Below are 26,810 nucleotides of genomic sequence, written 5' to 3'. Positions count from 1 at the left end.
GAGTGATTCCTGGGGCCGGTGGGGAGGGGCAGCGGGGCGTGACTACGAATGGGAAGGCGCTTCTTTCTCGGGGAGATGGAAATGCTCTAAAAATCACCGAATTGTACGCTATAAAAGGGTGAATATTATGGCACGTGGACTCTACCTCAATACGCTGCTATATAAGAAAAGGGTAAAACGCAAGCTTCATGCAAGTTACGGCAACAACTACTTAAGATATGCAGGGACTCAGGCCCCAGAGCACACGCTCACCCAGCTAGTGACTACTGTAGCCCAACCCCAGGCCCAGGCCACCCCGGCACAGGGAGCAACACGGCGTAAAGACATGGCCGGGACTTGGGGACACACAGGCGCATGGCACGTGCTCAGACACACAGCCCCACGGGTACCCAAGCGCCCAGTGTGGACAGCAGGAGCCACGGACACACTGCCTGGACCACAGATACCAGGCCCACACAGCGCAGACACATCAGCCAGTCCCTGTGTGGAGTCCCACCCGCACGGGCACCTGAGTTTGGGGGTGCTCCCGGCCACGTGGGGTGGGGAGAGGTGGCAACACCCGCTGCAGTGCTGGCCTGGGGCCCTGACCCCGACCCGGGCACCCCCCACCCGCCCAGAGTCTGGGGTCTCGGCTGGGTCTTTGTAGCCGCATATGGAACATACTGGCTAGAAGGTCACCCTGCCTTTCAACGTCTGTTTTACGATGGGGGTGGGGGTCATCCTCTGCCCTTCCCCCGGCCAAGCCGGGAGCTCCCCCTGAGGCTCCCAGTCCATCCAGTCAGCAAAGGGGCAGAGACACCCAGGACACCCTCAGTCTGGACTGCGGGCCCCGCACAACTGCTACTGGTGGCCCTCTGACTCTCAAAAACACCTCAGTTTGGGCAACAAATCAGCGAGAAGCGCCTGGGGTGCAGGGGCCGCTCGACCCCTTGAGATGCTGTGGCCCCCGCAGTGGTGGCTCTGGCTCCAAGCTGGCTGAGCTGAGCACGGTCCCGACCCTGCTGGGGCCGCAGGAGGGACGCGTTTCAGGGGTGTCGCTCAGCCCCTTTCAGGGAGCTCGCCCTGCCGAGCAGGGGGCTGGGGTGCCATGTCCTCTCCACCCAGACGTGAGCACCCCGGGCTCCACAGGGCTTGCCTGGGAGGACCTCAGCCCTGGAACACCAGACCCAGGACCCTGGAGCAGGTGGCCGGGGTTTAAGTCCAAGCCTGGGTCTTCCTGGTCACAGGGAAGGCACGGCCTGTCCGGTCCCTCACCTGAGACATGGAAGCGCCAGCGTGAGGGTCCCGTGGCTACGGCGATGCTGCTACGAGATGACACTCAGGAGATGCGCCCGGCAGCATCGGGACCCACCAGCACTCAGTGGCAGGGACAAAAGCAGCAGCGTCCCCGGGGACTGTTACTATCGTCATGGAGGGGGGCCGGGGGGGCGCTCCACGGGAAGCCAGTAGCACCTGCTCGCCCCAGTCCTGGCTCCCGCTGGGCAGGTGCCGAGTCCCCCAGTCAGGCCCAGGGGGACACGGGAGCTGAGGGCAGACTCATGGCAGGGGAAGCACCATCTCCAGGAACTGCTTTGTCACTGACTTTCCAGGTGCTGGCTCTTGCCCAGGAGGCTGCTGGCTGTTGCCATGGCGACAGCCTGTGGGTCTCAGCCGAAGATGCCTCAGCCTCCTCCATCCTCCCCACCCCACCCCCCAGCCTGGGCTGAGCATGAAGCGCAGGCCCCCTGCACTAGAGGCCCTGAGCCTGCTCCAAACCCCAGAGACCCCAGGCAGGGTTGAAGAAGGGCCAGGCCTGGCATGTGCGGGCCGCCATGCCAGAGAACATGACATTCACATCTCATTCAAATAACAACATCATGGGCTGTCTACCACGTGCCAGGGACTCTCGGAGGTCAGCACCATTAGCCCCACCATACAGAGGAAGAAACCGAGGTTCAGACAGCACATCCACGGGTCCAGGCTCACAACCCAAGAGGTGGAGCCGGGACACGGCCCAGTGCCTCGTGCCCCACATGGTTACACACAGTGACACACTGACTCACGCTGAGGTCAGCCTCACACGCAACAGACGTTGTCATAGTCACTGCCCAAAGCACAGGGAAGTCCAGCCACATGTGATCACCCTCCCCAGCCTAAACAGGGCTGCAAGACAGGTGGGGGCCACACAGAGTGGACAGAAAGGGTTCCAGGCCACCAGCTTCTCTGGGGCACAGTGGGTGACCCTCGTAGGGATGCTCTACAGCCCCTCCCCGGCCATCGCCACCCCCAATCTGTGCTGGGAAAAGATGTCCCCCAGGCGGATACTGTGCCCTTAGACTGCCTGAAGTGCTCTGTCCAGCTGGAGACAGGCCTACTACTTTGGTCAAGTGCAGCAAAGCTCCCACCAGCGAGGTCACTGTGACCCAGGACACTCACTCGCCGCAGCCATGGAAACCCCAGGAGGAGATGCCTCCAGGTCACTGCCATCAGACCCCTCTTTTTTTTTTTTTTTTGCGGTACGCGGGCCTCTCACTGTTGCGGCCTCTCCCATTGCAGAGCACAGGCTCTGGACGCGCAGGCTCAGCGGCCATAGCTCACGGGCCCAGCCGCCCCGCGGCATGTGGGATCCTCCCGGACCGGGGCACGAACCCGCGTCCCCTGCATCGGCAGGCGGACTCTCAACCACTGCGCCACCAGGGAGGCCCCAGACCCCTCTTTTTAGGGTCAGTTTTACTCCTCCTGCATATCCTGAGGGTCAGGGTAGCTAGTGGTTAGGAGCTTGGACTTCGGCTCAGTCTAGCTGGAATCCTTACTGGTTCCTGCAGAACAAATTTCTGAGCTTCCTCAGCCTCCAGTCTGTAAAGTGGGAGTGTTACCCCCTCCCTGCAGTAATGAGGGGTCCTGCCAATGAAGGTCGAGTAGGGAACTGGGACTTCCACCCCATGTAGAAGTCACAAGGCAGAAGACCCCTGCCTCTTATGGGTCAGGATCAGAGACTCAGCTAACACAGGGTTAAATAAGATCCAGAGTCTCAGAAAAACATGTGGAAACGTCCAGGTTTCAATCAAAACTCATGCATCAAAAAGCCAGGAAGATCTCAAACTGAACGGAAAAGACAATCAGTAGATTCCAACACTAAGATAACAGAGATATTAAAATTATCTGACAAAGATTCTGCAGCAGTGATAAAATTGCTTCCACAAACAATTGCAAACATGTTTGAAACAAACCAAAAAAATAGAAAGTATCATGAACGATGTAAAGAATCAAATGCAACTTTTATAACTGAAACTACAATCACCAATATAAAAAGCTAAGAGGATGGGCTCGACAGCAGAAGAGAGGGAACAGAGGAAAGAGTCAATGAACTGAATAACAGTACAGTGTGAACGTGAACGACAGAGAGAAATTAGGCTGAAAGATGGAGGAGGAGCAGCGGGGGGAGGGGAAGTAGAAGAGAAGGGGGGGAGGAGGGAGCCTCAAGGACCTATTGAGTGACTCCCAAACGAAATAAACTCAAAGATATCCACAAAATACCTCATAGTCAAACTTCTGAAAACTAAAAACAAAATCTTTTTTGCTTGTTTGTTTTTGTTTTTGCGGTACACGGTCCTCTCACTGTTGTGGCCTCTCCCGTTGCGGAGCACAGGCTCCGGACGCGCAGGCTCAGCGGCCATGGCTCACGGGCCCAGCCGCTCCGCGGCACGTGGGATCCTCCCGGACCGGGGCACGAGCCCGCGTCCCCTGCATCGGCAGGCGGACTCTCAACCACTGCGCCACCAGGGAAGCCCAGAAAAAATCTTGATTGTGACAATTAGAAAGTTTTAAATGGAATAAATTAGGTGATAATGGAATTATTTTCTTAGGTATGATAATGTTATTATAGCTACATAGGCCAGTACCCCTGTTCTCAGAACACCAGGGATGATACTCCATAACACCGACAACTTTTCAATGGCACAGCAAAGTATGTAATACAGGAAGGAAAAAGACTGCAAAAGTAAAATTTATTGAACTTAGGTGGAACATATACGGTGTTCATTGTACTACCCAACTATCCTCTGAAAACTTTCGTAATAGAAGTGGATATATATATATACACTCAGAAGAGCCAGAGAAACACAGCCCTGTAAGGGAAAATAATTCAAAGGACAGTGAATTTCTCATCCTAAATCATGGAGTTCAGAAGGAAGTAGCACAATATTTTCAAATGCTGAAAGACAAGCAGTGTGAACCTAGACACCAGTACCCAGCAAAAATATCTTTCGGGAATGAAGGAGAAATCAGGATATTCTCAGATGAAGAAATACTAAGAGAATTTGTCCCAGCAAACCTATTTTCAAAGAGTGACTTTAAAAAGTTCTCTAAATAAAAAGAATATGATGAAAAAAAGGAATCATTGACCATAAGGAAGGAAGGAGAATGGAAAGAATAAAAATAAGGGTAAATATCAATACAATACAGTTTCCTAAATTATGTTTTCTAAACTAGGCTTCTGGTTGAAACAAAAATTATAGCACACTCTGATGCAGTTCTAAATACATGTAGAGGGGCTCCCCTGGTGGCGCAGTGGATAAGAATCCACCTGCCAGTGCAGGGGACACGGGTTCAAGCCCTGGTCCGGGAAGATCCCACATGCTGCACAGCAACTAAGCCCATGCGCCACAACTACTGAGCCTGAGCTCTAGAGCCTGCGAGCCACAACTACTGAGCCTGCGTGCCACAACTACTGAAGCCCGTGTGCCTAGAGTCCATGCTCCGCAACAAGAGAAGCCACCACAATGAGAAGCCCACGCACCGCAACGAAGAGTAGCCCCTGCTCGCCACAACTAGAGAAAGCCCGCGTGCAGCAATAAAAACCCAACGCAGCCAAAATTATAAAATAAATAAAGTTTAAAAATAAGTAAATACATGTAGAGGAAATACTTAAGATAATCACACTATAAATTGGAGAGGATAATGGGACATAAGTTGCATAAGATTTCTATACTTCACTCAAACTGGTAAAACTATACCAACAGACTGGGATAAATTATGTATATATAATGCAATACCCAGAGCAACCACTAAAAATCCTCTGCAAGGATACACTTACAAATACTGTAGATAAATCAAAATGGAGTTCTAAAGTACGTGCAAATAACCCACAGGAAGGCAGGAAAAAGAAATCAAAGAAATAAGAAACAGAGAGCTCAAACAGAAACAAAAACTAAAATAGTGGACTTAAGCCCTAACAGAGCAATAACTATATTACACGGAAATGGTCTAAATAAACCAAATAAAAGACAGAATTGGCATAATGGATGAACAAATATGACCCAACTCTATGCTGTCTATAAGAAACTCGCTTCTAATATGATGATGCAGGCAAGTTGAAAGTAAAAAGATAAAAAAAGATACATCATGCACGTATTAATCAAACAAAAGCTGGAGTGACTACAGTAACATCGATAAGGTAGACTTCATAGCAAATAAGACTACTAGAGACACAGAGGAACATATAATAGTAAAGTCTACCCAGAAGACACAGCAGCACTAAACACGCACAGGCACACCTGGGATATATTTTGGGTTTCGTTCCAGACCCCCACAATAAAACGAGCATCACAGTAAAGGAAGTCACATGGATATTCTGGTTTCCCAGTGCATACAAAAGTTATGTTTGTACTGTACTGCAGTCTACTAATTGTGCTACAATAGCATTATGTCTAAAAAAATGTACATACATTAATTTTAAAATATTTCACTGCTAAAATATGCTAACCATCATCTGAGCCTTCAACAAGCCATAATCTTTTAGGAGTGTTTGAAATATTCCAAGAATTAACGAAATGTGACACAGAGACAAAAAGCGAGCCAATGCTTTTGGAAAAAATGGCGCCAATAGATTTGCTCTATGCAGGGTTGCCACAAGCCTTCAATCTGTGAAAAAACGCATTATCTGCAATAAAGTGAAGCTCAATAAACGAGGTGTGCCTGTGTGTGCTCAACAACAGAGCCAAAAAACGTGTGAAGCAAAAACCAATAGAACTGTAAGGAAGAAGAGACAAATGCACAACTGTAAATGGAGGCCTCAGCACCCACCTCGACAACTGACAGCACAGCCAGACAGCAAGTCAGCAAGGACTCAGAAGACTTAGCAACACCAACAAGCAGGAGCTAAGCCACATGTATAGAACACGCCACACAAAAACAGCAGTGTACATACTCTTGCCAAGTGCCCATGAAACATAAACAAAGATAGACCATATCTTGAGCCTAAAATAAACCTTACCAAATTTAAAATAATCAGAATCATACAGTGTGTTCTCTGACCACATGGAATCAAGCTAGAAATTAATAACAGAAAGATACTGGAACATCTCCAAACATTTGGAAACTAAACAGCACATTTCTAACCAATCTACAGATCAAAGAAAAGTCTACAGGCAAATTTAAGAACACATGGTACTGAATTAAGCTGAAAATACAACATATTAAAATGTGTGAGACACAGCTAAAGTGTGCTGAGGCAAATTTAATATGCCACGTGCATACACTAGAAAAGAAGAAACGTCTCAAATCACGCATCTAAGCTCTCACCACAAGAACTGAGGAAAAAAAGAGTAAAATACACCCAAAGCAAACAGAATGCAGAAAATAATAAAAATAAGGGCAGAAATAAGTAAAACTGAAAAAAAGAAAGAAAAAATCATTGAAACTAAGAGCTGGTTCTTTGAAAAGATCAATAAAATTGACAAACTTCTAGTACGACTAACCTAAACCTCCCAAAAGAGATCAAGAGAGAAGACACAAATTACCAGTGTAAGAAACGAGACAAGGGCTATCCCTACAGACCCTGCAGACATCAAAAGGATAATAATGAGTGACTACTGTGAACAACTCTACACACATGAATTTGACAATTTAGACTAAATGGACTACATCCTCAAAAAACACACACTACCACAACTCACTCAACAGGAAATAGATCATTTGAAGATCCCTATAACTATTAAAGAAATTGAATCCATAAGTTTAGAGCTTCCTAAAAAGAACTCTCCTGGCCCAGCTGGATTCACTGCAGAATTCTACCAAATGTTTAAAGAAGAATTCACAGCATTTTTACACAATGGCTTCCAGAAAATAGAACGGAGAAGGGAACACTTCCAAATCCATTTTTGGAAGCTTGTATTATCCTGATATCAAAACCATACAAAGACAGTACCAAAAAAACAAAAACAAAACAAAACAAAGGGAACAAATGACAGACCAATAGCCCTCATGAATACAGATGCAAAAATCCTTAACAAAATATTAGCAAATACAATTCAGCAATATATAAAAGGAATTATATACCATGACCATGTTTGTTCCAGGAAGTAAGTCTGGTTCAATACTCAAAAATGAATCATTGTAATCCACCACATTAACAGGCAAAGGAAGAAAAAGTCACAAGATCATACCAAAGCAGAAAGGGCACTGGATGAAATCTGATACTAACAAGAAGAAATCTGATTCATGACAAAAAAACTCAGAAAAAACGGAATAGAGGGGAACTGCCTCAATGTAATAAAAAGCATCTACAAAAACCTACAGCAAACATTATACTTAATGGGGAGAGTCTGAATGTTTTCCTCCTAAAACTGGGAACAAGGCAAAGGTGTCCACTCTCATTCAGTTTAGTACTAGAAGTCCTGGTCAGTGTAATAAGACAAGAAAAGGAATGAGAAGGGAGACAGATTGGAAAGAAAGAGATAAAACTGTCCCTATTTGCAGATGACATACTTGTCAACATAGACAATTCCAAAGAATCTTAAAACAAAAAAAAGAAAAATCTCCTGGAACTAACAAGTGCATTCAGCAGGGTTGCAGGATTAGAGATAAATATACAAAAATGTACTGTTTTTCTATATACTAGCAGTGAACATGTGGACATGTTCACTGAAATTTTAAACATAATACCATTTGTACTCGTGCAAAAATAAAAGAAAAACTTAGATGTAAATCTAACAAAACATGCACAGCTCTTGAGTCCTGAAAACTACAAAATACTGATGAAAGAAATCACATAAGATACCGTAAAACTCTTAGAGGAAAACATAGGAATGACACTCTTTGACATAAGTCATAGCAAGATCTTTTTTGACTCACCTCCCAGAGTAATGTAAAGAAAACCAAAAATAAACAAATGGGACCTAATGAAACTTAAAAGCTTTTGCACGGTGAAGGAAACTATCAACACGACGAAAAGACAACCCTCAGAATGGGAGAAAATATTTGCAAACGAATCAACGGACAAAGGATTAATCTCCAAATATATAAACAGCTCATGCAGCTCAATATTAAAAAAACAAACAACCCAATCAGAAAAGGGGCAGAAGACCTAAACAGACATTTCTCCAAAGAAAACATACAGGTGGCCAAGAAGCACATGAAAGGCTGCTCAACATCACTAATCATTAGAGAAATGCAAATCAAAACTACAATGAGGTATCGCCTCACACCAGTTAGAATGGGCATCATCAGAAAATCTACAAACAACAAATGCTGGAGAGCGTGTGGAGAAAAGGGAACCCTCTTGCACTGTTCTAGGAATGTAAATTGATACAGCCACTATGGAGAACAGTATGGAGGTTCCTTAAAAAACTAAAAATAGAACTACCATACGACCCAGCAATCCCACTACTGGGCATATACCCAGAGAAATCTATAATTCAAAAAGACACATGCACCCCAATGTTCATTACAGCACTATTCACCATAGCCAGGACATGGAAGCAACCTAAATGTCCATCGACAGACGAATGGATAAAGAAGATGTGGCACAGATATACAATGGAATATTACTCAGCCATAAAAAGGAACGAAATTGGGTCATTTGTAGAGACGTAGATGGACCTAGAGACTGTCATACAGAGTGAAGTAAGTCGGAAAGAGAAAAACAAATATCATATATTAACGCATAGATGTGGAACCTAGAAAAATGGTACAGATGAACTGGTTGCAAGACAGAAATAGAGACATAGATGTAGAGAACAAACGTATGGACACCAAGGGGGGAAAGGAGGGGGGTGGGACGAATTGGGCGATTGGGATTAACATATATACACTAATAGGTATAAAATGGATGAGTAATAAGAACCTGCTGTATAAAAAATAAATAAATAAAATTCAAAAAAAAAAGAAATCAAATAAGGTCTACATAAATGGAGAGACATACCACGTCCACAGATTGGAAGACTCAACATAGTAAAGATAACAATTCTCTGCAAATTAACACACAGGTTTTATACAATTCCTGTGAAGATTTTGCATATACATTGACAAGATTATTCCCAAATTTGTATGGAAGCAAAGAAATTAGAATAGCTAAAACAGTTTTTTTTTAAATTTACTCTTAAACACTTTTTTTAAAAAAAGAATAAAGTGGGAGGAATGAGTCTGCCCAATTTTGAGACTTAAACAGTTACAGTAATCAATACAGTGTGAAACTGGTGGCGGGATGGACACACGGATCTATAGAACAGCAGCAGACCCACACAGACATGCTCAGCTGACTGCTGGCAGAGACACAGAACGCCTCAGCGGGGGAAATACACCGTACAGGCTTTCCAGCAAGTGCTGGAGCAACCGGGTGGCCACGCACAGGAAGAAAACAAACAAAAGAGAATCTCAACTTCAGCCTCACTCCTGACACAAAACGAACTCAAAATGGATCCCAGACTTACACATAAAATATAGAATGATAAAGCTTTCAGAAAAAAAATAGGAGAAAATCATCATGACCTAGGGCTGAAAAGAGTTCTTAGACTCAAAACCACAAGCCCTATCCATAAAAGGAAAAACTGATAAATTGGACCTCATTAGGATTCAAAAGTTTGCTCTGCGAAAGTCCCTGTTACGAGGATGAAAAAATAAGCTACAGATTGGGAGAAACCTGACGAGTATCTAACGAGCCAAGTAGAACCTGAGCAGATACGTGCACTGACGCCCCCCAAAATGGAGACACAGATGGCAAATAAGCCATGAAGAGATGCCCAACATCGCTGGCCATTAAGGGAGTTCCAATCGAAACCACCATGATGTGTCACCACACACCTACCAAAACAGCTAAAATAAAAACCAGTGACAACACCAAACTCTTGGGAGGGTATGGAGAAACTAGAGCACTCATACATGCCTGGTGGGAATTCTAAAAAATGTAAAATGGTACTGCCACTCTGGGTAACACTTTGGTAATTTGTTAAAAAACTAAATATGCAACTGCGATACGGCCCCATAATTGCACTCCTGGGCGTTCATCCCAGAGGAGTGGAGACTTATGTTCACACAAAACCTGGGCATGGATGTGCAGAACAGCCTTGTGGGTGATATTTCAAAAACTGGAAACAACCCACACGTCCCTCAACAGGTGAACAGTTAAAGAGACAACGGGCAGTAAAGAGAAACAAAGTACAGACACATGCAACAGTGTGATTCAGTCGTCCTCAGAGAATCATCCTGAGTGAACAAAGCCAACCCCAAAAGGCACGATGCCATTTACATAATGTTCTTAAAATGCCAAAATGATGGACCTGGAGACTGGATTGTGGTTGTCAGGGATTGAGAAGCAGTGAGACCAGAGTGAAGCGGGAGCAGATACAAAAGGGCGGCAGGGGGGGTCCCGGTGGGGATGGAGTTTCTGCGTCTTGACTGTGCCACTGTCGACATCTTAACTTCCCAGGACATCACCCCCAGAGCCCTCTCTGCATGTTGTAAATCTACAATCAGCTCACAATAAGATATTCAGTTTTTTAAAAGGGGATGTTAATGACAGCATCTAGCCCAGGATGGCTGTAGGATGATTACATTAGCTGGCCAGCCAGCACACAGGAAACTTCATGGAAGAGTCAGCGTCTATCTTTCATTCTCCCTTCCATGTCTCAGGAGCTCACGCTGCCCACCTCCCTCTGCCCACCTGCTCTGGTGCTTTCACCAGAGGGCTCTGCACCCCCACTGCCCACCTCCCAGGCTGGGGATCCAGAGAAGCACAAGTAAGTGCACCGCCCCAGGGGTCATACCCCCTGGAAAGAGCCCGTCATGGAGACCAAGTCCAGGCCATGCGGGCAGGGACGGGGCTGGAGGGGTCTCGCACGTGCCTCTGCTGTGTCCTTGCATCAGTGTGTGTTGCGGGGCTGGCCGGCCTTAGACTGTACCCCAGTGGAAACACTGGGTCCCAGAATTGATTAGGTGATGGGAAGAAGGAAGCTCTTGCTTCACGCCCATCCCCTCCCCATCGCTGGACCCTCAGAACCCAGGCCCGAGAGGGCAGGTGCAGGGCCCACAGGCAGAGGGGGTGGCAGTGCTGGCGGCTCCCTAGGGATTCCCACCCTCACACCGGAGGCTTCACCATGCCCAGGACGCGCCCGGACCTCCCACGGGCTCAGCAGTGCCCCCCGCCCCCTGCCCCAGTCCAGGCTGGAGGGGCCCTAGGGTGGGCGGGCAGCCCTGCCTGCAGCGCGTCCTCAGTGTCTGGTGCTGCTGTGTGCTGTCAGGCCGGGAGGCTGACAGCAGACCTGGAGGAGTGAGAAAGGGCCACGGTCAGCGCAAGGTGAGGCGGGGAGGAAGACACTGGCCCTACAGACGTCTCACCCGGGCCCACAACACGGCAGCCACAGCAGAGCCGGGCCTGGAGCCACACGATCGCCCAGGGTCAGTCACGTGGCACCCTGTGCCCATGGGGGCCGGGGCAGGCTCCCTGCTCTCCCAGCTGGATTCCAATCCCACAGTATTTGCTGCACACTGGGAACCGGGGCACCGAGGCAATGGGGCCACCGGACGCTCATCAGAGGAGCCTGGGGTCTGAGCACAGCCTATCATGGACGATACCGCGTCCACCCCCACCCCCCAAATTCCGGTGTGAAGCTCGAACCCCCAGAGGGACTGTACTTGGAGATGGGGCTCTTAGGAGGTAAATGCTTAAACGAGGTCACAAGGATGGGCTTTAATTTAATAGGATGAATCTAACAGAACACGAAGAGAAGCCAGGGACCTCTGCACACACGGAGAAGCAGTCCCGTGAAGACACAGTGGGAACGCCACCGCCTGCAGGCAGGAAGAGGGCCTCGCCTAAAGCAACCCTGTGGGCGCCTTGATCTCGGGCGTCCAGCCTCCAGACGGTGCGACGGGGAACGTCTGCTGTCTCAGCCCCCGACCCCCGTCTGTGGCCTCTGTTACAGCGCCTGAACTAACAGTTCTCGGGGGGAACGTCCATCAGCAGGGATGGGTTGTCACGGAGCCAGCCAGTAGGGAAGCCCCTTGGGGCGAGAAAAGGGCAGAGAGGCCCGCCAGGTGGGGAAGGTGGGGTGAGCTGAGAGAAGACAGACGCACAGCCCATCCCGCAGGAAGCAGGGGCCCAGCTGCGCACACGGGCTCCTTCTCTCCGGGAGGGGCTGTAGTGTCGGCGGCTCTGAGAGTGGCCCCCCTGGGGGGAGGCTGAGACCCAGAGAAAGAGGGGCACAGTGGGGCAGCAGCGAGGCGCTGGCTGCGTGAGCGAGAGGACACCCAGGGGCCTGTGACAGGTGACCAGCGGGACCTGCGAGTTCCAGGTCAGTGTGAGTGCAGATGGGCTGCAGGCGGTGGGGAGGCCCTGGGTGGAGATGAGGCCTGGCCTGCCCATCCCGAGAAGGACCTGCTCTCCCGTCCGCTTCCCCAGGCCAGGGACTGGCTTTGGCTCCAGGCCTGGTAACCCAAGGAGACATTAGCAACCATTCTCACCTCCAGGTGAGTCTGCAGCTCTGGGCTCAGCGGTGTGAAGTGGGGGTGAGGGGAGCCGCCTGGAGCTAAGCAGGAAGACAGCGCCCAGGCAGCTGCAGGTGTACCCACCACCCAGGGGCGAACGCTCCCGCCCTCCCCAGGCATGGACTTGACCTCCTGTGACCTCTGCAGGTGCACCAGGCACAGGATGCGTGGATAGGTGAGCAGTTGCCCCGGGCCGCCTCTCAGAGGCACTCGGGGCTTGGCATCCTGTGGGCACCAGGTGGCGGCAGCCCCAGGGGGCCCAGCACCCGGGACCAGAGCCGGCAGCGCGGCACACCTCCGCTGAGCTCCGGGTCCGAGGCCGGACAGCCTGTGCTCCCTGTCCTGCCAGGATCCCCAGGCCCTTGGAGCTGGGCAGAGGGGCCTCTCCCTCAACACCTGGGGTGGGGTCTGCAGGCAGCGGCCAGGAGGGGCCTGGCTCCGGCTCCCCACACCCCCCAGGAGAGTGACAAGAGCCCTAAATCAGAGGAAGATGGGGGGGACAGGAGGGCAGAGGCACAGGCAGGGGGTAAAAGCGGCGAGCGTGAGGGCGGATCCCACCCGACCCAGCACGGGGCTCCGGGCCTGTCCCCAGGGACTACAGGCCCCGTGGGCGGCCAGTGTCAGGAGGCAGGCGCCTAGGGGCCGGGCACAGGGTGCCCTCACCCAGCTCCGACCCGGCCACACAGCACAGGAGGCCTGCGGAGCCCTGGGGCCAGGCCTGCTCTGAATCATCAGTGATGCCTCGGGGATGCTGCCTGGAGCGTAATAATGGGGACCAGACAGCCTCCTTCTGCTGCTCCGGGGGCCGCTTGTCAGAACTCAGGCCCCTCCTGTGTCCCAACCGTTCCCAGCCTCAGGTGGGGATGGAAGAGAAAGTCCAGCAAACCCCCGACCTGACCAGGCATCACAGACCCCGCCTGCAGGACTGCAGTCACAGGACGCAGGAGGGGCCCACGTGCGGCGGCCCCAGCCCTGAACGTGAGCTCTGGTGCCCACGCTCGGACATGCACTGGGGTCAGCCCACGTCCAGACCCACTGCCACTGGTCACTCAGACACGGTGTCCCTAGTCACCTCAAACCTGGACACAGCGTCACCCATGGTGAGGCACAGCGTCCCTGGCTGCCACACGTGGACACAGGGTCACTGCGCACCTTGGCCCATACCTGCTGGCCCCTCCTCACTCAGGGCGGTGTCCTCCGTGGCCTGGCCTCCCCAGAGCACTCTCCTGCGCCCTCTGACCAACTTCGCGTCCACGCCCAGTACAAACTCCTCTCCCTAGGCGGCGCCAGCCTGCTGGCCTTCCACCTTCCGCTTCCCACAGGACGCCCAGGCCAGGGAGGGAGGACCCTGAGCTCTAATTACATGTCCTGGAAAGAAATTCACTCCTGTAATTGGAGTGAAATGAGAGGCTGTGGTTGGAAACGTCCCCTTGGGGAGTCACCTGTCTGAGCTGGGACACGTTTCTCTGCTGTCCCTGAGGAAAGCTCCGGGCTGGGGCTGGGGCTGTGACAGGGGCAGGAACACCCATGGCCTCGGGATTCTGGGGCCCTCTGCCAGCACAGAGAGGCCCCCGGGGTCTGAGGGGACCCTGCTGCTGCCCCTACTCCCAGCTGCCATCAACCTCTCAGGACCGTAGGGTGGGCTGCGGGCTGCTGATGGGACGGGGAGGGCGGAGGTGGTGACGTGGGGACACACCAGCTTCAGACAGGCTGGGGATGCGGGTGCCACACTCGGGGGTGCCGGCGGGTTTCCTGAGGACAGTCAACCAGACCAGTGCTTCCTGCAGCTCCACCCCAGTCCGAGCCCCATGGCCTCCCTGGGGCACTGTTCCCCCCCCGCAGGACCGGCCCCTGCACCCGGAGCCCCCCAGCAGGCCCCGCGGCCTCCCCACATCCTCACGCTCTGCCCCACCCCCAGCTCAGGACACCTCTGCTCAAGGTCCTTCTTAGGGACCTTCCCTGACCCCCGTGAAGGGGAACTTCACCCCCACCCCGCCCCGGCCTCCTGCTTCACTGCCCTGCGTGGCAAGAGCTGTGCGTCGCCTGTGTCCCCGGGAGACGCAAGCTCCACGTCCACTGCCGTGTCCCCAGCAACCAGAGCATTTGACAAATACCTTCCACACGAACGAACAAGTGGATGGACGGCCAGCCAGATGGTCAACGGGCGGAGGAGGGAAGGTGACTAGAGACGGGGCCGAGGAGAAGGTGAGAGGCCGAGGCAGGTGAAGGTACTCCGCACTCACTCTCTCCCCCCGTCGCCCCATCTCACTCCACCTGCTTCCCACTCCAGCCTCAGATGACAGCCAGCTTCCGGGTTCAGTGGAAGTGCAAAGTCAGGGGACGGCTCCGGCCCCAGCCCTTCCTGCTCATCCGACAGCCCAGCGCGCACACTCAGCTCACCCTCCGGTTTCCCGCTGTTTCAGAGAGATGAGCGTGGACTCCGGGACGCTGGACCTTAGCTTCCCTCATCCACCTAGGACATCACTCCAGCGTTCCGGCTGCATCACCGCTAGCCCCCGCCTCCCGGACCTGGCCCATCTGCACACAGGCTCCGGCCCCCGCCTAATAAAACCCTCTGCCCCTCCCCTCCCTCCTGCCACTGCCCAGTCCTCTGCCGGCTTTGCTGTAAAACTCCCTCAAAGGTGGAAGAGCTGCCCCAGGTGCTCACCACGGACCCTGCCCATTCCCACAGGGCTTTCCCCTGCAAGCCCTCGGGAGAACCCATCACCTGCACGGCGCCCACCGCCTCACTCAGCCATCCATCCTCCCCTTGCTCCTGCCCGAGGAGAGCACGCTCCCCCTTCCTCAACACCGTCCCCACCCACCTCACCGGCCAGTCCCAACGTGTCAACTCTGGGGTCCCGGGGCTCAGTCATGGGCAGCTTCTCCTCCAAACTCCCCATTCCCTGGGGATCCTGTCTGGTCTCAGGCACTAAAGGCCACGGATACACCTGTGTCCTGGTGTTGACACCACCAGCCAAGACCTCTCCCCAAAAATCTAGATGGCTCATCCCCTCACATCCTTCAAAAGTCACCTCACTACGGAGTCTTCTCTGACCCCCCGACACCGAGCAACAGCCTCCCAGTCCACACTGTGTTCTCCTTAACCCCCTTCCTACATGGGAAGATGAAGCACAGTGCTGTCACAGAAGGAGCGGTCTCCACGGCACACCTGCCCCCAGGCACCGTGATGTGGCCATGACCTGCCCTTGCCGACCCTCTGCGCACCGAGAGGACACTGAGCGGGGCAGGGAGACTGGGTCCCCCAGAAACACAGCCCACAGGGCAGGGGCCTGGGGGTCCTGTTCACTGCTGCCTCCTCAGCACCGGGCAAAGGCTCACTGAATCTGAATAAATGAGTGATCAAGGGCTGGTGAGTGGGCGGGGCAGTGCCAGGCGAGGGCAGCTCGAGGAGCTGGAAACGCGTGGACAGGACGGAGGGCAGAGGGCGGCAGGCAGGACAGCCCCTCACCTGGCTCCGTGGCCAGGACTAGATGCTGTGCCCCCTGCAATGCCAAGCGTGCACCCAGGCACAGTCTACAGGTGAGTATATGAGGTTAAGAGGCTTCCCTGATGCAGGGAGGGGCCCTCGTTCCATCGGGGCCCTCCCACAACCTGCGTGCCAGCCTCAGAAGTAGAAGGGAGCCCAGCTGGCCTCTGGGGACAAGTCAGCACCAGGGCCTCCCCGGCCAGAGCCCTTCCCCTCCCCACCATGGGCCTCCGGCCCTCTGAGCACCAATTAAGTCAACCCTAATTAAAAACAACAAAGTAGGGAACTTCCCTGGTGGCGCAGTGGCTAAGAATCCACCTGCCAATGCAGGGGACCCTGGTTCGAGCCCTGGTCCGGGAAGATTCCCACATGCCGCGGAGCAACCAAGCCCGTGCGCCACAACTACTGAGCCCGGGTGCCACAACTACTGAAGTCCTCGTGCCTAGAGCCCGTGCTCCGCAACAAGAGAAGCCACTGCAATGAGAAGCTCGCGCGGTGCAAGGACGAGTAGCCCCCGCTCGCCGCAACTAGAGAAAGCCCGCGTGCAGCAATGAAGACCCAACGCAGCCAAAAATAAACAAATAAATTAATTAATTTTTTAAAAAGGGACCAAGAAATAATGTCCCCACCCCCCGCCATGGCTACCCACAGGGACCTCAGCTCAGGAGGGCTTAGAGTTAGGCATTCTTCCCCGGGTTCCCTGGGGCAAGTACTCACCCCAAAATGGACGAGGGCCTCCCTCCATCACGCACCACACACACATACACGTGCACGCATGCACAGACGCACATGCGCACGCATACACGAGTACACACACAGGTCACGAGTCCCCGGGTGCTGCAACCAGGCGCAACAGAGCAGCTCCCGCACGTGGCTCTGGGACACAGATCACCCCCCCCCAACCCAGCGCCACCCCTGGGGACAAGGTGCAGAGAGAGGGAGCCTGGAAACCATTGGTGCCAACTTCCAGCAAGAGCGGAGACTCCAGGACCCGGATGAGAGACACAGAACAGGCAGAAAGAGAAATAGACGGAGGAAGAATGGGAGCGAAAAAGCAAAAAGACACAGAGATACAGAGACGTCGAGAGGCAAAGAAATACCGAGATGGCAAAGAAGAGATAAAGGGTCAGTGAGGCAGAGAAGATCAGAAACAGGCAGACAAAGGCCAAGAGAACAAGACAAGGGGACAGGGAGGGAGGGAAAGAGAGACAGAAACAGGTTGGCGGGGTAGGAGAGGGGCCCACGTGAAGAAAAGGCAGAAGCGAGGAGAGGTAGGAAAGACGAGGTGGAGAAACAGACGGACTGAGGTCAGGATCTCCGAGTCCGGGCTGGGGGCAGAGTTAAGGTCTCGGGACCCTTGGGATCCCCCTGCTGGGGCTCCCAGGCAAGTGAGCCCATCCTATTCTCTCTTGTGCCCCGGAGAGTGTGGTCAATGGCAAGAGAGAGCAGCCAGCCTTGGAGGTCTCTCCTAGCCCTCACAGGAGGACGGGGCTCCCTGGACCTGGAATCAGGACACGCTTGTTGGAAGACCCAGGGGTCCTGCCTCCCCGGCTTGCTCCCAGCAGTCCAAACACTCAGCACCACGGACAGCACCCCCAGAGGCAGGGTCCCACCGTCCCGCCCAGCTCCCAGCTGGCCCAAGCACAGAGCACCCTAGCTTCAATAGCCCATTAATTCAGCAGATGCTCCCTGACCCTCCTGGGGGCCCTCCCAGAGCTAGGCTCTGGGGACACCCTGAAAAATAAGACGCTGTTCTTATCCTCAGGGACTCACATCTAGAGGGAGAGAGATGTAAACAGCCAGCGACTCTCCTCGACAGCCCACGCAGTGCCCACCGGGCTGTGGGAGCACCCTGCCCTCCGAGGGGCCACACCCACCACCAGATCCCCACCAGCAACATCGGTGGGACCCCAGAGGGCTTTCTGTAAAAGCCCCTGCTGCCACCGCCACCGAGGGCAGCAGGCGGGTGTGGACGGTGCACGCCGTACCACAGGACCGCACGGCTCCCAGCAGAAGGCTCCCCGCTCCCTTCCCTACTCGGTCATTAGGAAAAATGAAAGGAAAACAGCAAGTTTCCCAGAAAGCTTATTATATCCGATTTCAGCGGCACCCATCCCGTCAGAGCCGGTGACAGGCTGGTGCAAAGACAGAAAGGGAGGCTGAGGCACAAGGCCCACCGGCCCCTCCGTCACCTCCAGGGAGAGACCCTCCGAAGGCGAGGCCACCTCGACTCTGGCCCATGTCGGGCATGCTGCAGGCACCTCTGGGGCCAGGCCACCGGCAGCTCGAGCAGACAGCGGGGCAGGCCCCCCAGGACGGGGCGGGTGAGGGGGCCTCTTGCGGGAGCCCAGAGGCCATTTAGCCAAGTCTGTGTGTCCTCACATGCAGCACAGGACAGAGACCTGGCCACAGCCTCCTGTCCCTTGGAAGGAGTGTTCTGGGCCACAGTGGGGCTCCGAGCCTCCCTGGGGCCACAAGGTCCCAGAAAGCGCGGCTGCAGTCCGCCGGGGCGGGGCCTCTGGGACCTGGGCTGTGCAAACAGGTCCTGTGGAGCGAACACCCAGGCGCTCAGCCCCCAACCCCAGCCCAGAGCCGGAGCAACAGCAGCTCAGCCCCCGCCTCAGCCTCTACTGGCCAGAGGAGGAGCGCAGAGGCCTGAATACCCATCAGGCCGACGGAAACACCCTGGCCCAAAGGCTGGGGCCTCCACGACGAGGAGCAGGGCATTCCGCCTGCTCTCAAAGCAGCCCAGCCCACGGCGACTTTCTGGATCTCCTGGGTTGTTGGAAACCACAAGCTGGCACTTGTCAGGGTCCGTCTGAGAAGGAAAGTGGGCGGCAGGACACACTGATTAAGCTCCTTCCTGGAACCAGACACTGTGACAACACACCGGCGCGGCCTCACCCAAGCACAGCTCCAGGAAGCCGCGTCCGAGAACCCTTCAGGCAGGAGCCCCCCAGATCATGGGGCGACAGAGGCAAGGCTGGAGCCCAGGATTTACAGAATAAGGCCCAGAGCCCTCCCCTGCCCTGGTGACCTGCCCACGGCACCAGCAGCTCTGTAAGCAAGCTTCGCCCGAGGACAGAGCACCGTCGACGGCCCCTCGGCCACGATCACAGCCCAGGCGCCTCCTGGGGAGAAACAATGCCCGTCCCACCAGCACCCACCCTGTGAGGACCAGCACGAAGCCGGGGCCTCCAGCGTGCCCAAGCCCGCCCCTCGCAGAGGGCAGCCCGGGCCCAGCACCCACCCCGTGAGGACCACCACGAAGTCCATGACGTTCCAGCCATTCCGCAGGTAGGAGCCCTTGTGCAGGACGAAGCCCAGCGCAACGATCTTCATCCCGGCCTCGAGGCAGAAGATGCCGATGAAGTACGGCTCCGTGTCGTCCTGAGGAGAAGCGCAGAGCAAGGTCACCCCCGCCGGGGGTGTGGCAGGCGAGGAAACCCCCCACCACCCACAGACTCGGCTCTTCCATCACGGGCCTGTTTGCCCTCTGCCGAGCTTCCCTACCAGGGCAGGTGGCCCTGTCCCCGCGGCCAGCGACACCCGATCACAATAGCAAGGGGGGGCTCCCACCCCCGGAAGCCCTGCAGCAGGGGAAGCAATAAGAAAATTGGGGGGTTTTCCCACAATCACTAGGACAATCATCGTTATAATACTCCACATGCATTAAGCACTATTATCATCCCCATCCTAGAGGAAACTGAGGCACAGAGAGGTCAGGAACTGGGCCGGAGACTCACAGCTTGCTAGAGGCAGAGACAAATCCTAACCCAGAGGTGACTTGGGTCTGATCCTGAGCTCGAACCGCTATGGGGACAATGGCCCAACTCCCTAGAGGACAGCCCAGGACCCACGCATTCCTTCAACACACACCTTCTGGATAATCAAAACATATACATCTTGGTGGAAGCGAGCATGGCCGCGCCTCAGGGAGCCTCTGGAGGGCGAGGCATCCAGCTGGGCGAAAAGGAAAGGAATTCCAGGCGGAGGGAACAGTGTGAGAAAAGAATGGGGATGGGAGAGGGCAGGGCCGACACGGGCCCGGCCCTGGTGGCGAGCACAGTGGGGATGAGCTGCGTGGACTCAGGGAGAAGACACACAGGCGGCGTGGAGACTGACCAGGGGCACCACACACTTGGGAAGGGTGGCAGACAGAGCCTCTGTGCAGGTGACCCCACAAGCTGGACAACGGGGACACAGGGGGAGGGTCAGCATGGGAAACAGCCTGAGTGCAGACCACAGACACAGGAGTGGACAAAGGGGCAGCGGGGAGGTCCTGCCCCCAGGACTGTGGGAGCCACAGGACGACTTGTCCTCCGAGGGCTGCTCCGCCAGGGAGGGGTCGAGCCTCGGGGCCAGGGACCAGCCTCCCGGGGCTGCAGGGGAGGGGAGGGGAGGGCCAGACTGGCTCCCTGTGGGTGTTGCCAGCTCCCACTCAGGACCAGCGGCCTGAGCCTTCCTCCCCAGAGAAGCCTGGCCCCCCAGGGCTCTCCCATCTGACCTGGGGCACCCTCAGCCTGGCGTCCACGGTGGCCCAGTTCTCCTGTCCTACCACCCTGATGCTGACTCACGAAGGATCGTTCCCCGGAGGCTTCTCGTCTGGTTTAGTTGGAGGGTCCCCTCTCCCCGAGAGAAGAGGCTGCGGACCACCTGCCCTGGGTTAACAGCTGGGCCCCAGCAAACAGATGTTCACAGAAGAAGAGTAAGCCAGCGCCAGGAGACGGGGCGGGGCCCCTCCCCAGACCCCTGCCCAGACCTTCCCTCACAGCCCTTCCCCCAGCCCCATCCTTGATCACACTTGGCTCAGGGCTGGCTCAGGGCAGGGCTCCGGCTGAAGGCCACTCAGGAAGTTGATGGGTGTGTGGGAAGCGGAGCCCCCAGAGACAGGAAGCTGTGGAGGCCCCACCCCGGGCCAGGCCGCCCCTGTGCCACACGGCCCCCTCCCAGCCTCTGGCAGCAGCAGCCTCCAGACCTAAGCCCTGGGCCGCAGGGCGCCTGCTCTCCAGGCCCGCTGTGTCCGGCCTCCCATCCATCTCAGCAGCCTCCGGGGGGCACACTCTGCTTACTCTCCCAACAGCTCAGCCCCCAACCCCGACAAGTGTACCGAAGCCCATCACCACAAAGCAAACCCTCCCTCACCTGTGAGGCAGGAGCTCAGACGTGGCTGGACACACGGCTGGCCCACTCAGGCCTGCTGCCAGAGCCTGGCCTCCCTGCCCCCCGCACCCACCCCTCCCCCGGCCTGCTTCCCTCTGGCCCCACCCCTGCTGGACTCCCTTAGGGATGTGACCACGCCTTGCCTGGAGTTCAAGGCCTACGCAGAGCGCTGAACAGGCCCTATTTCATCAACGCTTTTCTCCACTGAAGTTAGGGAAGGAGCTTGGACAGAAGTGGTCACTTGCCAGGGTGTGGAGAAGAGGCATCGGCCTCTGGCCGCCCGCGCCTCCAGAAGTGTCTCCTCCTCGGGACCTCAGGACCTCCGGCGGCTCTCCAGCCAGGCCCCAGGCTCCCTCTCCAATCCCCACAGCTACTCTTCCTTCTCTCTGCTCTGAAGCTCAGTCTCTCAGGCCCCTGGGAGCCCACACTGAGCCCAGGCAAAGGGGCCCGGGCAGCTGGGGTGGCTGGGGCTAGGGGACATAACCTCACCCTTGAAATGGGGCTCACCTCCTCAAGCAGCACCCTTCCCTCTGCCCCAGCACCTCCAGACACCCTGACCTGGCATCCTGGCTCCTGTGGGTTCTGTACTCCAAAAGGGGAAACCACAGGGGTCTGGGGAGCTCCGGGCAAGAGTGGGTGGAAGCGATATTCGGGACGTTTGGGAAGAAAGGCTGGGAAGGAGTGCTTCCCACGGGAAGTGGCGGGACCACAGGGAAGGGATTCCAAGCAGAGCCAGGGAAGACAGCTCTGAAGGAGAGGCTGACGGTCCCGAGACCAAGGGCTGCACCCCGGGGGCCGAAGACTATCACAGCCCTGCAGGGAAGGGTGGGCAGCTAGCCCCCACCCCACTCACGGAGCCTGACCCTCCTTAACCTGGGCCATTATGAACGCCCTTCCCACACCCCAGCTTTAGCTCTTAGTTTCTTAGTCCGCGTGGACTGGACAGGTGTAGGGGTGGCGGTGGCACGCTGGGCAGAGCAGCTGCGGGCTAAAATGGCCCCTCTCAAGCCACCCTTCCCCAGCAGGGGCTGAGCTGGCTATCCCGCTCTCCCGGCCCTTCAGGCAAGCGCCAGCTGCCCGGGTCCTATCCTTTTCCTACCCTGAAAGAGGGGGAGCTGCCCAGACTACCCTGCCCGAGGAAGCTGCGCCCAGTCACGGATCCTTAGAGGGTCGTGGAATCAGACAAGCTGCCGCCACCCCACGCCCCGCCCTCAGGCCGGCCACCACCGCACTCACCAGCCGCTCAGACATGGGCGTCTTGTCTCCGTCGGGGAGGTGCTGCTCCAGTGCCAGCACGATACAGTTGGCGATGATGGTGGCCAGAATCATGTACTCAAACGGAGTGCGTGGGTTAAGGACTGGCCGGGAGGCGCCAAAGAGGAGAAGCGAGGAGGCCAAGGCCGACAGCGCGCAGTGCAGCAGCCGGGGCCAGGCCGCCTCCGGAGGGGCTGAGAATGACCAGGTCCGGAGTCCACCCCGCCCTTCCCGCCCTCATCCTCGGGGCCGCCGCGAGGGACGCCTCCGCAGTCGCGGCCACCAGCCCCTCAGCACGTCCCCGCGGCCGTCAGCACCGCGGACAGCGTCTCCGCCGCGGCTCCGCCAGGCTCCCGCGCCCCGAGGGAGGGGGCTGTGGGCCCCCAGCGCGCGGCTGGAGGAAGGACCCCGCGCAGGCGCACACTCCCCCCTAAAGACACACGCAGCCACATGTACCTACACAGGCACGTGAGCATACATGTACCGAGAGTCCCGAACGCACGCACGCGCAGCACCAGGTTCATGCTATGCCCGCACACACACAGGCACCTGCAGCCAGGCGCGCGCACCGGCTCGCGTCCCCCGGGTGCTCACACCTACACAGACACCGATTCGCCCTCGGGTGCCCTCCAGGCTGGCCGCGCGCTCTGCGCCCGGACCGTGGAAGCGAAGGGACGAGCCCAGGGGCAGGGGGCTCCGCCCAGCGTCCACCCCGCTCCCGCGGCCGCTGCCACCACGACCACACACACACACACACACACACACACACACACACACACACACACAGAAACACACAAACACGCACGCACACGCTGCGCGCGGAGGGGGTCCGGAATCCGCCCCGCCCCCTCCTCGCCGAGCCGACCCGATGCACCTCTCCCCAGGGCGCACCCTCCTCCAGCCCCAGGAAAAATGGCCACTGGGCGCCGCACGCGACCGGCCCCCGCCCCGGGGCCCCGCGCCCAGGCCGCCCCTCCCAGACCCGGCGAGGCGCGGACGCCCGACGCCGCACCCGTGGCCGTCCCCGCGACCTCGGGCGGCCCCCGGTCCCCGCCCGGCCCGGCCCCCGGCAGGATATGGCCACTCGGTGATGCGCTTGGCGTATTTGCGGACGACGTTGTCCTCGCTGAAAACGAAGAGCGAGCGGTTGACGGTGAAGCAGTTCTGCTTGACCGGGATGGGGTTGTACAGCGCCATGGTCCGCGCGCGCTGGGCGATCGACTGCTTGTAGAGGACCCGCTGGCCCGGCTGCAGACCCCCAGGGCCCGGGCCGCCCGCCCCGCCGGCCCCGCCGCCCCGGGCCCGCTCCCCGCCGCCGGCGCCCCCATAGCGGCCACCCAGCTCGTCCCCGAAACGGACCATGGCTCCCGGGCGCTGCGCGCATCCCCCAGCCCGGCGGCCCCGCGGAGATGGGAGGGCGCGGGGCGCGCCTGGCGCTCGTAGTGGAGCAGCCGCGGAGCCGCCGGACCCACAAGGGACCTCGCCCGGCCGACCGCCGCCGCACCCGACACTGCCGCCCGCACCACGCCCTATAAGGGGCCGGTCACGTGGCAGCGCCCGACCAATCCGCGCCCGCCCCGCCCCCAGCTGGCCGCCCCCGCCCTGTCCCCCTGCCGGGTCCGGCAGCCGGCCCTGGGGGCTGCGCCTCGGCCCTCAGGTCCTCCTGGGCTGCGCCCGGGCTGGCCGGCAGCGGTGCGCGTGCGCCCTCCCGCCTCACGCCCGGCCGGCCGCTGGCCAGATGCTGAACTGGGAGGCTCAGGCCAGGAGCTGGGCGGGGCTGGGAGTCCTCGACGGCTTGCTGAGCGGCACAAACGAACCCTTCCTTCCCCCCAGGAGGCATCACCAGCTGCGAGACGCTGTAGCCCAAAGGGGGGAGGGGGAGGCCCCTAGTTCCCCACGTTTCTTTCCACACCTCGCTCCTCCCAGCGGCCACATCGCCTACTCCCCTCCCCCTCGCTGCGGACACCGGCCTCTTCCAAGAAGATGTTGGCTCCTGGCCCTCTCCTGCCATCCTTTCGGGGTCTTCGACATCAGTATAGAGGATGCTTTCAACTCCCTGGTCTTGGGTTTTCAGGATGCACAGCTCTGTCCTGGGGCCCCTCCGCCCTCAATCGTATCCTGGACTTTGCCATCACCACACACCGAATCAGCTCCAAAACCTCAATTCAGAGATTCCTGCGTTCCACCATTCCTTCAATAAAAATTTAAAGAGAGCCTGTTGTATGCTATTCATCCAGCCAGCCAACCAGCCTCTCCACTAAGCCCCTATTAGGTGCCAGGCGCTAGGCTCCCAGCTCTGCCTTCACGGAGAAGACATCCTCATACAAGGAACGGCAATGTTCACACTGGGCTTACTTTGCGCCAGGCACTGTTCTACTCGATCCACACATGATTTGCTCATCTGGTCCTCACAACGTTCAAACAAGAAGCCTTTCCTGAGTCAGTGGCAGAGGAGGTAAGGCGAGTGTCCCTTCCACCAGCACGCGGACAGCAAATCAATACTGCCGGCAGCACCAGGTAGCAGCGCTGTGAAAACAGAACAAGGAGATAAGGATGCGGGGTGGGGGGGGGGGGGGGGGGGGGAGGAGCGGCTTTTCTACCACCCAGTCAGGGAAGACAACTTTCAGGAAATGATCCTTGAGTGGACCTGAATGTTGTAGAGTGAGACAGGACACTGAGTGCAGAGACCCTGGGGTGGCCATGCAGGCCAAGATCTGGGCTCCAGCTTCTGTCTTCAGTGTGATGGGAAGTCAGAGCAGAGTTCTGAGCAGACAGGTGGTCATCTGACTCCTGTTCCAAAAGGATCCCTCTGGCTGCTGGGGAACAGATTGCAGGGGTACAGTGTGTGCATCACCTAGGATGTATTCAGAGGTAAGCAACCCAATTCCCACGTGTCAGTGACTATACAATAGTTTTAACCTCACTTACTAAGTCATAAAGTATGCTATTTCAGGAACACAGACTCTTCCTATCCCTCTTCCCTCCTGTGGTCACCACCTGCACGTTTTGTCCTCATGCTTGTCGCCTCACGGCCCAAGGTGGCTGCCACAGCATGAGACATCATGTCTTTACACCACCATCTCAGATAGGAAGGAACAGGCAGGTGTAAAAAGGACATCTATTTTTTAAATTTTATTTTATTGAAGTATAGTTGATTTACAATGTTGTATTGGTTTCTGCTATAGAGAAAAGTGGCTCATTTATACATATATATATATATAAAAAATAGTTTGCACCTGCTAATCCCAAACTCCTAGTCCATCCTTCCCCCCACCCCCTCCCCCTTGGCAACCACAAGTCTATTCTCTTTGTCTGTGAGTTTGTTTCTGTTTCATAGGTAAGTTCATTTGTGTCATATCTTAGATTCCACATATAAGTGATATTATATGATATTTGTCTTTCTCTGTCTGACTTACTTCACTTAGTATGATAATCTCTAGGTCCATCCATGTTGCTGCAAGCGGCATTATTTTATTCTTTTTTATGACAGAGTAGTATTCCATTGTATATATGTACCACATCTTCTTTATCCATTCATCTGTGGATGGACATCTAGGTTGTGTCCATGTCTTGGCTATTGTAAATAATGCTGCTATGAACATAGGGGTGCATGTCTCTTTTCTAATTATGGTTTTCTCTGGATATATGCCCGGGAGTGGGACTGCGGGCAGTCCCACTGCTGAATGGCAACTCTATTCTCTGTTTTTTGAGGAAGCTCCATACTGTTTTCCATAGTGGCTGCACCAATCTGCATTCCCACCAACAGTGTAGAAGGGTTCCCTTTTCTCCACACCCTCTCCAGCATTTGTTACTTGTGGACTTTTTAATCATGGCCATTCTGACCGGTGTGAGGTGTTATCTCATTGTAGTTTTGATTTGTATTTCTCTAATAATTAGCAATGCTGAGCATCTCTTCATGTGCCTATTGGCCATCTGTAAGGACATCCATTAAAAAAAAATAAACATACAACATCATTTTATAACAAAGGAAAGGTTTCTCAGAGGCTCCCCAGCAAATTTCCCTTTAAACTCCACTGGGCAGACCTGGGCCACGTACCACTCCTGGCTTCAGGAGGATGGGGAAGTGAATGTATGGCAAAGAGGAGTAGGACTGCTGTCGTCCACGGAGGTGGGCAAACAGTAGCTCCAAACAAAATCAGGG

General features: G+C 55.6%; 1 protein-coding gene across 1 annotated transcript in view; it reads right to left on the bottom strand.

Moving 5' to 3' along the window:
* The window catches only part of CACNA1B (calcium voltage-gated channel subunit alpha1 B), a 195,201-nt gene extending 171,073 nt beyond the window's left edge, over positions 1-24,128 (bottom strand). The window contains exons 1-3 of the mRNA XM_073806930.1: positions 23,727-24,128; positions 22,631-22,736; positions 19,482-19,621 (exon numbers count right to left, since the gene is read on the bottom strand). Coding sequence (XP_073663031.1) covers positions 19,482-19,621; positions 22,631-22,736; positions 23,727-24,010 — 530 coding nt within the window. The 5' untranslated portion in view covers positions 24,011-24,128. The remainder of the gene's footprint in view (positions 1-19,481; positions 19,622-22,630; positions 22,737-23,726) is intronic.
* Positions 24,129-26,810: the final 2,682 nt, after the last annotated feature.

Source organism: Tursiops truncatus, chromosome 6, assembly GCF_011762595.2.
Source record: "Tursiops truncatus isolate mTurTru1 chromosome 6, mTurTru1.mat.Y, whole genome shotgun sequence".
NCBI classification, from domain to species: domain Eukaryota; kingdom Metazoa; phylum Chordata; class Mammalia; order Artiodactyla; family Delphinidae; genus Tursiops; species Tursiops truncatus.
This window is presented reverse-complemented; position numbering and strand designations above follow the sequence as displayed.